The sequence below is a fragment of the Gobius niger genome (genome assembly GCF_951799975.1).
Source record: "Gobius niger genome assembly, chromosome: 1".
Lineage (NCBI taxonomy): Eukaryota > Metazoa > Chordata > Actinopteri > Gobiiformes > Gobiidae > Gobius > Gobius niger.
Genome location: NC_136852.1, coordinates 25,796,229 through 25,810,006, shown reverse-complemented (window position 1 = coordinate 25,810,006; position 13,778 = coordinate 25,796,229). Strand labels below are relative to the sequence as shown.

The 13,778-nt window shown below is 42.6% G+C and overlaps 1 protein-coding gene across 1 annotated transcript; it reads left to right on the top strand.

The window, feature by feature from the left end:
• The first annotated feature begins 418 nt into the window (after positions 1–418).
• On the top strand, positions 419–13,421 carry efhd1 (EF-hand domain family, member D1). Its single transcript, XM_079558470.1, has 4 exons — positions 419–890; positions 11,264–11,411; positions 11,598–11,732; positions 13,262–13,421. Exons 1-4 carry the CDS (start codon positions 505–507, stop codon positions 13,394–13,396), a joined length of 804 nt encoding a protein of 267 aa, XP_079414596.1. The 5' UTR covers positions 419–504; the 3' UTR covers positions 13,397–13,421.
• Positions 13,422–13,778: the final 357 nt, after the last annotated feature.

The following is a 13,778-nucleotide window of genomic DNA, read 5'->3' as shown; positions in this document are numbered from 1 at the left end:
GTTGTTTTAATTATAGGATAGTAAATAATGTTGTTTTGTTTGTAGGGTGTGCTTAAAATTATATATGGGCTATGTCGAAAAACTTCAAGAAATGTGGCCCTGCACTAAAATAATACAGGTCGGTTGTTTCGGTTGTTTGCTGAAAATGGCAGGTGCAATAATTGAGCAATGGCGCCATCTGCTGGATATTTGAGTTACTGTGACCTCTCAACAAATGTCTTACTTGTATTTCAAGAAAACACTGCTCTTTAAAGCTTGGATCAAGTTGAGATTAATTCACTGCGCGCCAGGTTAAACACTTTCTTTTGTTGTTGCAGTTTTGTATGATCATATATTTCATGATCGATCACATGACCGTCCTTTTATTGTGAAGCCTGATCCTAATCGGAAATCGCTCACTAAACCCTCGTGCGCACCGCTCCGTGCACTTGACAGTGATACTCTGCTGTGCACGGTGTCAGTGCCAGCGCTCTCCAATCTCCTCATCACAGCCACAGCAGCACCATGGCCTCCGACGAGCTGGCCCGCAAACTGCAGTCGCGTCTGGCCGCGACCTCCGCCGCCACGGGCGAACCTGGGCCGGAATCCCCTCAGCACCAGCAGCAGCAGCAGCAGCAGCCTCTCCCTGCAGCACCACAGAGCCCGGTCCGACCCAGAACGCCCATGGACTCGCCAAACCATCACCCGAACGACAACAACCAGCCGGGGGCCAGCGGCGGCGGCGGCGGCGGCGAGGAATCTCCCAGCGAACTGACCGCCAAACTGAACCGAAGGCTGGACATCAACGACGGCAATGCGGCCCCCCGTCTCAGCCGCGTCTTCAACCCCTACACCGAGTTCAAGGAGTTCTCCCGCAAACAGATCAAAGACATGGAGGCCATGTTCAAGCGGTAGGATGGTTTATTCAGCATTTATGTGTTTATTTCGTGTCTGCTGCTTCGTACGTGTGAGTGGGGCTGACGGGGATTATAGAGGCTGCAGAGTGCGCGCAGGTGAAGCATGCACGCTGCGCGCACGCTGTGCTGATGATCCGACCCAGGCCATTCATTCATTGATTACAGGGTTTACTTTGGTGTCGTCTGGACGTGGGCACGATTTTAGGGCCAGAAACGTGACGATGTGGTGCCTGTGGCGTAAGGAGAACGTCAATCCGTACTGTTCAAGTGGTAGGATACAGTCACGACCGTATGACGCACATTTTATGGACAACATAGTGGACACCAACTCACTTTGAGGTATAGCCTTGCCAAATTGGATTAAATAGCACCCAGTAATGTGATTAAATCTATAGCTTTAAAGACCAGATATGTTTTAATAGGCTCACAGTCAGTTCTAAATTGAAGGTGCAATATAGTTTAGATGTTTCAATAGAAAGAATAAATGAGATGAAATGCGCTTGGCTCTGTTCCTTTGTGTGACGCGTGTACTTGACTCCTTGGGCAGCATATTGGGCGCATGCTGCGTAGTAAAGTACTGCATACTGTCCCCTGCCTGCGCCTGCCATCACGACACGAGAGGTTGCCTTCAATATGACCTCTGGAGATGATTCCACTGTCATTCTTTTGGGCATTTTCTTGTGATGTTTGTTGGCTGACGTACATTTTGCGACTATTGAAACATTTAACCTAAAAAAAACAAAGTAATTTGTATGTTTGTGTTTTAAACAAGACAAAATACATAATAAGGCTATATATTTTAAGCTATATTTTTATTGCTTTTTTTTATGTTTGTGCAAAAAAAGAATGTTAATGTCAGTGGTTTTGTGATTATTGTTGGCTAATAATGATAACGTGATGATTCCCAGTCATAATATTGAACAAATTCATGTTATAATGGAATTATGGTCAACAAAGCAGTCATTATAAACATCAGAAACAATGGGTGGATCTTTCATTTCACTCTTTGGGTGAGATTAATTATAATAAACCGCTGTAGCTGTTCAGAACCACATCTTGTTGGCTGTAAAGAATTTAATTAGCCTGTGGTAACCAAAGTGTGTCAATGGGTAAATCTTTGGTTGACACAGTGCTTAAATGTTATGAAACCAGACTTGTAGAAACCACAAATCTGAAAGCTATAAAAAAGGGGAAATAAACAAACAATGCTGTATACTGAGTACTCCCTGCTGTGCTGATACATTCAAGTCATAGAGGGTCATATGTGACTGGACTGTAGTGTAGTACGAGTGAGGCTGTGATTGACAGGTCATTATGTCCAGTCTCTCCTCTCGCTCTTCTTTGGGACCAGAGTGAAGTGTTTAGGGCAGCGCTGCCGTGTGGAAGAGCATTGGCAGCTGTTACTAATCATCTGAAACGATTTGGTTTAAGATCGATCCAGACCCGGATGAAGTGTTTGGTTATAAAAACTGTGTGGGGCACACTTGCATACTGTGCAGTAAATGACTTGCAAGCAAAAAGAGCCTTTGGAATCTTATGGGCGGAAACAAACAGTGGCTCAATTGTCCCTCAGGTTGGAGAAGCAGACGCGTTGTGATATCCAGTATCCAGAGTTTTACCCTGGTATGACTTTGGTTTTGTCTCATTCCAGAACATTTCTGTGAAGGTCTAAACTACTGGGTTGGGAGGCTATACATAATACGGTTCTATGCAGATACTTTTGTTGTTTGTAAAGGATAGCTGTCTATACAATCTGCTAATTATAAACTTAAAATAATTGTGCATCCCAAGGAACTCTGCATGTTAGTCAAAGTGACAGGTTAGCTGTATTGTCATGATACAATGTGTATCACGATAGGCTGATACAGTAAATATTCTATAAGAATTTCTAATAATTATAAGTCAAACGTTAATCAGTCTGACAGTGAGAGAGTGTATTGAAAAGTGCAAAGGCACATTCCTTTTTGATTATCCGCACCAAAGCTGGTTTAAACAACCCTGAACCCACCCAGCCTTTTTTTATAATTTTTTAATTTATTTTGTCTGGATCCGCGTTCGATTGAGTCACCGAACACAGGGTGCGCCTGTGACATAAAATAGTCTGAAAAAACATTTTTGAACTTTTCTAATTGTGACATCGTGTTTGGCAGCTCAAGTGCATAGTTGTAATAGTGCTGCACTCTCCTGTTCTGGCAGAATTCTTGTCCATTATTGAGTGTAAAAGCAGTGGCGCTCTGCAGCCTCACATACAGCATGCATATTGAGTATATTAAGTATTGCGAATGCGATACAGGTTCTCTGATATGACACACATCACAGCAAAGCCTAATTGTTGGTGTATTTCTGGCTATAATCCAGGGTACTCCACCTCAGGCCCATAGATGCTGGGATAGCCTTCAGCCACCACAGACCGAATTAGTCAATGACAATGGCTGCCTGGTATTCTAATGCACAAAAGTAGATGCATTGTGCACTATTGAGAGTCCAATATAAAACGCATTGTTTCCTTGTCCAACGGGATGATGTGTGTTGTTGTTTATTTTATATTGCGGTTGTGGTCTGTCGTTCTCAGTCCTGCGCTGAGGATAAGGGCCTCTATTGTATCTGTGTGTTTTCTCATGAACGAACCCTCGGCCTGTTCGGGACAAGAGACAGCTTTGTGCAGATGATGCAACAAACAAACAATGTGAGTGACGTCGTCAGGCCTGCATTAGAAGGATAAAAAGGATATAAAAAAAGAGCTGTGCATATTTAATGGTACGCAGCAAAACATCTGCACGTTTTATTTGTATTGCTTTTAAAATACAGTGTTTTCTAAGTGAAGACCAATCTAAATCTAAGATAGTTTTCTAAAGTTGTGACTCAAGCTCATCATGTCATCCAAAGCTATGAGCACTAGTGATGTCATGCTGATTTTCTCCGTAGAGACTGCTCCTCCGATCCTCTCGCAGCCTCTCGCTCTGGTTTTGTGATGGGACTGTGAAGTTGCGCGTCCCGCAGGAATTTCCAAATGCAGCCCCGGAGTGGCTTGTGGCTGACACCGAGCTGAACACTGCTGCTTATCTCACCTCCAGCACTCAAGACTCGTCCCGTCTCAGAAAATAGCCCGCGGATCCCAATGCAAACAGGAAGTCACGGCGGACAGTTTTAGTGCAAAATCTCTACACTCCGTAATTTTGAAAGCGCACAGCTCTCTGCTCTCTTTCCAACTCCCGACCCAGAAATCGTAGACAAGACTCTTAAGAACTGCAACAATGCAACAGCAATAAAGCCTGTTGACTGTTCCAAAGTTTTCCTTTCAGTCATATCTCTGACTTTCACCACAAAAATGTAGATATGGTTTGGACAGGCTAAAGGAAAGAATGTGACTGAATAGTTGCCTTGTCAATGAGTGCTCAAATTACTTATTGGCTATTGTCCACTGTGTTCCCACCCAAGGCCCCTAGTTGAATGATGGTATAGGCTCCGCTTTCTTACAACTCCCAAAGGTAATGCATGTGAAGATGGATGAATGGCGAGTAGCTGAAACTCTGGTGTCAAATATTTCTTATCAGATTTAGAAGGACTCGAGAAAATCTTGACCAAAGTGTCGTCATGGTTTTTTTCCCTGGTTTTGTCCAAAATCTTATCTAGACAATACATCGCCAAATCATTAATTATATAAAAACATTGCTATATCGCTGTCGCAATAGTTTGACGCAATTTTGCAATATTTTTAATGCAGGCTAGCGCAGGCTCTGATGGTAAAATGTCAGGTTAGTGCCTTTGTTTACTTGCGGACTTGATGTAATTTCCTTTTAAAGAGGGGGTATTATGCTTTTTTCAATCACATAGCACCAGACTATAGCACACTACAATGATGACGAAACTTTCTGTTGGTCTGTAAATGCAGTAAATTAAAATAACTATCTTGTATAAAATTGCTCTCTCAAAATGCCTGGAATGTCTTGAAATAGGCCTCTGTCTCTTTAAGAACCTCTGACCCTTTCCGACACGCCCCCCCCCCACACGCTGTCTGTGGCATCAGTGGGGAGGGGGTTCTGCTGAGGAGCGGTGGTTGGTTACTCGGCTGGTGACCAAAGCTCGGAGGCGTCTCCAGGAGGTGGGGGCGTTCCTAGGAGGACTCGGGCAAACCTAGCCCTAAAATGGCTGCCATCAGAGTTTTTACAGATTACTCAAAAATACGTGAATGTGCCAAGGCAACACTTCAGGCATGTTTTTAATGAGGGAATGACTTAACATGATGTAAAGCTTGAAAAAGTTGATTTTGCATAATACCCCCCCTTTAAAAATAATCATTGGCTAGTTCTTGAAAAAGGTGAATCATTGCATGAACAATACATTTATTTTGACTTTTATGTTTATATATGATCAAACAGTCATAATTTTTGGGCTAGTCCATGCTTTGTCTTATTAGGCTTGTGTCTTTTTATGTCTGGCACTGGCTTAGTCTTCGTTAAAGGAGTAATACAAGTGTTAACGGGATGATTGTGGGGTCTTTCATCTTCCCCCTGGTGTCTCTGGCCAGAAAACGAGAGTTACGTATGTAACTGCGGATGAATTCCCTGCGCATGCGCAAAGGGAACATTCAGTGCTTTCAGCACCAACTCTGGCGGTCAGGAGGGATGAAATAGAACCACTCTTGCAACTTTCCCTGCTCCAACCCGGAGCACCAATACACACTAATGGAATCACGAAGAAGAAGCTAACAGGCTAACGGGCAAAGCCAACTGTGGGCTAGTACCACTTAAACAGTATTTACAGTCAAGTTTGAGTGAAAAAAATGATCTCCATCGTGTAATTGGATGTACAATATCCCTCTCTCCCTTTGTCTTTTCTGTCAGTGTATTTACTCTCACGGACAATTAATGAGTAAAAAACATGCTATGACACCTGCAGCGCTTATGGCCTCTAGGGGTATGAGTTACTTAGTACTGCTTTAAGTTTAGTTTGTGGGCCTAATTTAGCGCTTAGTATTTAGTCTTAGTGCGCCTAGATTTTGGTCTTGGTTTACTCTTGGTTTACTCCACATATTACCCGCCTTTACCCCTTGTTGCGCTGCTTCTTTTATAGCTCGATATATCCACTTGATTGCCCCACTCTTGTGCTGCTCCAAAGTGGGTCAGATTCGGTGGATGCCCCAAAGGGTCTTTTATAAACCGGATCAACAGGACTGAAATCTGAAACATAATCCAGGCTGGACCCGCCGTTTTCAGACCTCAGAGGAGAGAGTAACTTGGATCTGAATGGGGTCTTATTATCGAGGTCCCATCTGTGGATAAGGCTCGAGGGAAAAGCAGTGGAAAACCAAACAATGGGCCAGTCTCAGTAGCAAGACTTTGATCCGACTCAGCCCAAATATAGAGGGCCAGAGCCACAGGAAGTGCGCTGTAGGCCGAGATTATACGTGCTCTTTAGAAAATGTCAAACCATACAATACACAGCAATAAAACACATTCACTTTTAAAGGTTAGAAGGGGCGGTGTTTTTGTAACAATAACAACAGTAAACACATTCCCGTTAACTTGTATGCAATTATGTTGCGGTCTCTGGCATCAACAACTTTCCCTGGTTTAGACGCCTAATGTGGGCAATATTCAGTCAAATACATCTCTCTTTTAGAGCATTTTCTGTAGGCCTGGTTAGTCTTGGTTTGATCATGATCTACGCCTGGTGGTTCTTGGAAGGTCAATGTTAAATGAGATGGTACTTGGAAAGTCAAAAAAAAAAATGCAGTTTGGCATTACCCTAATGTAAAAGTTTCTTGAAAAAAGTGTAAATAAAAAGCAACGAAAACAAGGATGAAAACGCAAATAAAGGGAGACAAAAATGTGCTGGAAAAGCAACAATAAATAAGTGACAAAAACACAACAAAAAAGCTATGGAGGAGCCGCAAGGGAGCAACAAAAATGTGCCGGAACAAGAACAATAACGCGACCAAAAAAAAGATTAAAAAAAGTGGCAAAAAATGTGGCAAACGCGTCGACAATGCGACAAAAAGTTACGTTCAGTTTTGTAAGTCTTAAAACCTATTCATACTCCACAAGGCGCGAGAGCCGCCAAGAGAGCCGGTAAGTGAGCCGCTAAGAGAGCAACAAAAATGTGCCGGAAGAAGAACATCCATCCATTTTCCTCCACTTGTCCGTTGCCGGATCGTGGGGGCAGCTGCCCGAGCTGCCCAAATCACATTGCACCAGAACCTATGGCTCCTCCTGCAGGTGGTGGATCCACCTAAGTGGCTTATGAACTGCTCTTTGTCTGATCCATCACCTGTTTGCCATGGGACACCCTACCAGAGGCGCGAAGCCCCCGTCAACAGAGTTCCCAGGATCATTCAGGTGCTCAAACCACTCCACTACGTTGAGGTGGCGGTTCCAGGAGGGGGGGAAAAAATAATACAATAAAAAAAATTCTAAAACATGACAAAAACGTCAAAAAAAGTTAACGATGCAACAACGCAACAAAAAAGTTACTATCAGTTTTGTAAGTCTTAGCTTTCAAATGAGGTGTTACCCTGGCCTAGATGCTGTAAGCTCCAGTCGAGAAGCTTTTAGATTTGGGTAAAGCCGAACTGGAGAAAATGCTTATAAGGTTAATAGAATTTAGTAGAAGATGGAACTCTCTCCCTGCACCGTTAGGCAACATCAGTGCCTGTTTTGATCTCATGAATAACAAAAATAGATGGTGTTTACCTGAGAGATTTGTGACAAAACTACCAAAGTCTTAATTAATTTATGATTGGCTTGGAGGAAAAGACTGACTGTGTGTGGACTTTTGTAAAACTGGGGTGATGAGAGGTTGGCAGTTCGATCCTTCCGTGCCAAGCCTAAACCTGGACATTTTTACAAAGACTATAGCAAGCTGATTCTCTCAATCAGGTCTTTGAGCCGGGGAGAGGGAGTGACCTACTTGACTCTCAACAGCAGAAAGAGGAGAGAGATGGAGCCTGCAGCTGAGTCATGTTTAATTCACGCTCAACCGCCACCGAGACCAGCTTCCCTTTAAATCTGTTTCTCTGTTTACTGCCATTGTTTGTCCAAGAGAAGCAGAAGTAAATGAAGAGCAAAACACTGTATCGTTAAAAAAAACAAGTAAACGATAAAGCAAACCTGTGAATATTTGCGACCTTGCGACGGGACTAAACTGAAGCAGGTCTTTAAAGCGGGCCATAGCCGGACCTTTTTTTAGTCAACTGAGCGGCTTCTTGCAGGTTTGCGTCTGTGGGAACTGTTTCCTGAGAGCATGGATCCGTCTGCTTTGTGCTCGACCCAGTTTGGTGCCACAGAGTGAGGCCCGTGTGAGATGCCCATGCACATACCAATGAGGAGCGCAACAACAGGCAGGAATTCAGGGAGGAGGAGGTCTGGATAGTGCCGGTTTTTCCCAATATACTGTAATTAACAACAAGGGAATGTGCTCATTAAATTCCAGCCACGGTGGAGTTTAAAGTCTAGATCTGTGACTGTTGCATTACTTTTTTATTGTTTTTTGTTGCTCTTTAGAAGGTCCGCAGCACCGTTCCCAGGCCATTTATTTTCCGTATGCAGCTGGAATGACCCCGTCCAGTCCCTTTGACCTGTGCGCGTGAGCGATTTCCTCACATTTCCCAGACCTTTTGTTTAAAAGTGGGTCAGTTGGTCATATTAATCTCACAAGTTTGCGGAAACTGTCGAGGGTGTTTTCCTAAAGCTGGATTACCGAGTTTTACTCCTGAGATTTGGACGCGTTTTGGAGATGACGTTATGTCGTGTGCTCAAATCTCCTCTGACCCTGAGCGGCGTGAAACAAAGACTCTGGTTTTCTGAGTGGAGCAGATTAGAGAGTGGCAAGAGTGGGCTGGCAGCTGCTGTGAAGGAGGATATAAATACTGGCTCTATCAGGGCCTGGACAGCTGCTGATACCAACTGTGAGGCAAGACACTTGGTAACGAGGTTTCCTAAAGGTTTACTGTAAATCTAACAAGCAGAGGAGAATAGTTAACAAATACTGCTAGGAATTGCCCCAATAATTTTAAATACATATTTCAATTCAGGTCTTTGTGCTCCCAGTAGGGACATTGCAACACAACCTCACAATATATTGCATTAATTGTTTATATCTTGTTCTAAAGTAAAAACATGTTAAAAAAGATCAAAACTTTAAAGCCACACTTCGGAACATTTCTGGTTATATGTCAACGCAACACACTGAAAAGGAAACTAACAATGCCAGCAATACCAAAAGTGCTTGTAGTAATCACACAGTGGGTTATCAAAAATATAGGAAGAGGAACTAATGTATATGCACTTTATGTGGCTAATCGTAGTTGAAGCAAAGCAGCAACATTTCCATGAAGATGAGCTATTGTTGTGTTCAATTTTACTTTTAAGTCGGAATTCCCCACTTCCCAGTGGGTAATTTCAACTGGAAAGCCCCCTTATATCGGATTTCCCACTGGGAAAGTGACTGACTTGACTGGATTTGCTAAAATATAGAGCCTTACATATTATATATAGTTCATTAGTTCTCTATTTATTTGTATGACCGTAAATGATAAAATCCTTTATTTTATTGTTTTTGGTAGACTGTATATGATAAAATCCTCTATGACATTGTGTACGATCATAAACGATTTTATGTTGATACATAAGCACAGACTCATGCATCGGTTCTTGCATGAGTGTAGCTGGAAGTTTATGTGATGATTCCTTGAATGAGAGATAAGGGGTAGGTTTATTATAAGTTCTTTGAACTTCTTCAAACTCCTTTTGAGCACAAAGTCTTGTTTTTGTTTTTCTTCTCTTCTGTGGAAATGTTTGAAATACTTTTCTGCTCAAATGAATAAATAAATGAAAATGAAATGACCTCTGAAACTCAGAAAAAACAACTTTCCTTGATCCGAGTACCGATCTCGTAGGACAAATGGAACGCAGCATAAGCCCCACTCCCTGCAAAGTTACCAGTCGCTCATGCTTCACAACTTGAAGGTCGAGGGTTCAATTCCCACCTGAATGGGGCCTTTCTGTGTGGAGTTTGCATGTTCTCCCCGTGTCTGCGTAGATTTCCTCCGGGCACTCCGGTTTCCCTACCACTAAAAACATGTACAATACGTTCCCCTCTGGGGCCAGGACTCCCCTGAAAAAGAGATTCTTAATCTCAGTGGGACTTTCCTGGGTAAATAACAGCCAAAACAAAAAAGCACAGCATGGCTTTAAAGCAGAACTAAGTAACTTGTTTTCCTTAATAAAGCCTTTTCGTAGTCGCTCTGGGGGTAATACAAGTGTTAATGGGATGATTGGGGGGTCTTTCATCTCCCCCGGTGTCACTGGCCAGAAAACCATGCTTGCAACTTTCCCTGGAGGCGCAATACACACTAATAGATTCACGATGAAGAAGCTAACAGGCTAACGTGCAAAGCTAGCTGTGGGCTAGCGCCACTTTAGCAGTATTTACAGCCGAGTTGCCAAAAATGATCTCCATTGTGTAATTGGGCTGTGGCACAGTGTACAACATCCCTCTCTTCCTTTGTCTTTTCTCAGCATAGTATTCACTTTCACGGACAATTAATGAGAAAAAATAATGCAGTGGCGCTTATGGCCTCTAGGGGCATGAGTTGCTTAGTTCTGCTTAAAGCTTTTGTTATTTTCATGATTTTTCTACACAGTTCAACTTTAAAGCCGCACCACGTATCATTTCACCCAATGAATAAAATACTAGCATTTATTTTATTACAAATATTTGTTTCATTGAAATAATATCTTAACAGTAACAAAGTGATCTCTTTGCTGTGAGCAACCTCTCCTAACCTGACTGTAACTTTACTGAGAGCGGGGACATCAGCGGGGACAACTTTACTGAGAGCGGGGACATAGATCATGTCCTTATCCAATCAACTCTTTAATCACCCACTGCAAAAATAGCATTATATATATCCAGCTGGTCATTAGGAGCATATTTTGTATAACTGCCTACAGTATAATATGTAACAGTATAATCCAAAATGTTACACAGTGTGCCTTTAAGGGGAGCTGTTCTGGTCGGGATGGACTTATGGACTGGACAATCACAAGTTACTCACAAGACACAGACGGACAACATTCCACACAGGGGGTAATCAGAGCCCATTGAGCCATGTGTGTCTTTGTACGGAGGTGGACATGCTAACCCCACACAGAAAAGCCTTTCATAAGCTTTGAGTCAGAAGCTTCTCTCTGCCCCCATACACTGCACATGACTAACGCAGAAAGTGTGGTTGTAAGCTTGGTTACCAGAATGAACACGAGTTTGTTATTGTTAAGGCTTAACTGTTGACTGGCACTGTATTCCACCACAATGTCTGATGTACTGCAGTGTATTGAAGGAGTTGTTGCATGGTTTGTGTGCTGCAGGTATGACACAGGCAGAGACGGCTTCATTGACCTGATGGAGCTGAAGTTGATGATGGAGAAGCTGGGCGCTCCTCAGACTCACCTCGGCCTCAAAAACATGATCAAAGAAGTGGACGAGGACTTCGACGGGAAACTCAGCTTCAGAGAGGTCACTGCAATGATATGTTTACGACTGAAAACGACATGACCACAGCACGGACTCTTGTTTTTCTCATGGCACTATTAGTTAGGTATAGCAGACATCAAAGGATCATTTTGACTTTTAAGTTCAAAAGAATAAGTAAGATAAGATTTTTATAACAAGTCTTTATAAATGTCTGCTGTCCTCTCTCAGTTCCTGTTGATCTTCCGTCGTGCGGCGGCCGGGGAGCTGCAAGAGGAGAGCGGCCTCATGGCTCTGGCTCGGCTCTCGGAGATAGACGTCTCCACAGAGGGAGTGATGGGAGCCAAGGACTTCTTTGAGGCCAAGGTAACGGCACTCTTCACACACAGTTTGCAATTGTGTGTATTCATAGTGTGTACGGTACAACACAAATAGTGATAAGATATGCAGTGCAAAGTTTCAGCACCGCTGAAATTTTCATTAGTGTGAACAATGAAGAAAGGGGAAGATGAAATGATCTCCAAAAGGCATGAGGTAACAGATGAGACATTCACATAACATTTAAAGAACAAGTTCTACAGTGATTTGCAAAGGTTCAGGCTAGGCCTAGGGCTCGGTGATAAATCGAATGAATTTGATTCATTCATTAAAAACGGACGATGTGAAAAATGGCTAAATCGTAAAATCACGTCCATCACAGCATTTTAGACTTCTCCGTAGCAACAGTTTTTGGAAACTACATCAGTGGAGAGGCTTTCTGACGATCTCTGCTGCTTTACAATGGCTACGTGTTGTGTTTTTGTAGTGGAGAATGAGAATGATTTTTTTCCGCTAAAACAGTTTCCACCGGTCTGATTCTCAGCTCTTCTATCCCTCTGAGCAGAGACACACAGCTTAACTCCACCCCTTTACCCTCGAGTCTCCATGGAGACGGTTGTCAATCACTGCAGTTCTCAAGGCTGGAGGATGATAAAAGTTTTTGAAAACTCCATGGCTTATTAAGAAGTTTAACTTTGAAGCGCAGACAAGGAATAGACGGAATTAAAATAAATGAATGGGCCTTGTAGGCTATATTATGAATCCAAATATAAACTCTGATCAGTTTTATTCATATGAAATATCAGGAAGCTTTTTAAGTTAAGTTAGGTTAATATAGAACGTTTTGGGACAGAGAATTTAATGAAAAGAACATCTGTCCTACTGTTTAGCCTGGAAACACAGCTCCAAATCAACAATGGGTGACCTTTAGGAGGTGCTGTCTGAAGGTTTTGCCGTGGCCTTGACAGCCTCCTGACCTAAACATCAATGAAGATCGGTGGATAAACCACCAAAGAGCAGTGTGTGTAAGACAAAACTAATTAAGAATCAGAAGACTCTTGGCTGCCTAGAAAAGCCCTTAAAACTGTGATATTTCCCATAATGCAGGACTACAACATATTCACTCTGCACAGTGCCCAAACTATTGCTCTGGCCTTTTTCACTTTTATGTTATATTGGAAATGTCGAAGATAAAAAATAAAACCAGAGGTTTTTTTAGTGTTAAAGGAATGTCTCATCTGCAACTTCATGCCTTTTGGCGATCGTTTCATTTCCCCCTTGCTTCATTGTTTACATTAATGGAAATTTCAACCGAATAAAACAAAAGAAAATAAACCTAAATCAAGGTTCTAGTTGTTCCAAGTTGTTCACCTTATATTGCAAGTTCATAACTCTGCCTTTCACCTTGAATCAGTTTTGTGCTTGATAGTGCTGCCCTCTTGTGTTCGCCTGGTGTCACGTCAACCCTAGTGCACTGTAATATGCGATTATCAACAGAGTTTAGTGTCCCCGTCTCTGCTTTTTTGAAGGTGTATATTGAGTATAGATTGAGATTTCTGTCCATGCTGTCTTTCCAGGCGCAGGCTCTTTCTCAGGGCAGCAAGTTTGAAGCCGAGATCCGAGAAGAGAAAGAGGAGAAGAAGAGGCAAGAGGAGGACAGGAAGCAGAGGCGCGCGGCGTTCAAACAGCTGCAGTCGGCTTTCTGCTCGTGATCGCCACGTCAAAGTAAAGAAAAGAGAATATAAAAGCTCTACACAGGAGCTTCACATCGACGTAGGTTAAATCTGGCACAATTTGGCACTTTACTTTCAAAATACGACTCGCCTCAATACCTCATTTAGTTCACAGTGCCACAAAACGCAACAGCAAATAGTAGAGGACGTGCGGGAAGGTTTGAAGCGCCTATAATGAAGTTGAGTTAGTCTGAGCATTTTGATGTTTTGAGAAGGTCGTTGTTAAGTTTGTAAGTATTTTTATGTTACGATAGCGTTGATATAGACTTGAGCTGCGAACGGTGATTAGATATGCAGATGAATTTAATGTTTCTATATCTCTGTGGTTAACCGAGCCTTATGCAAACCACTTTTACTGTTA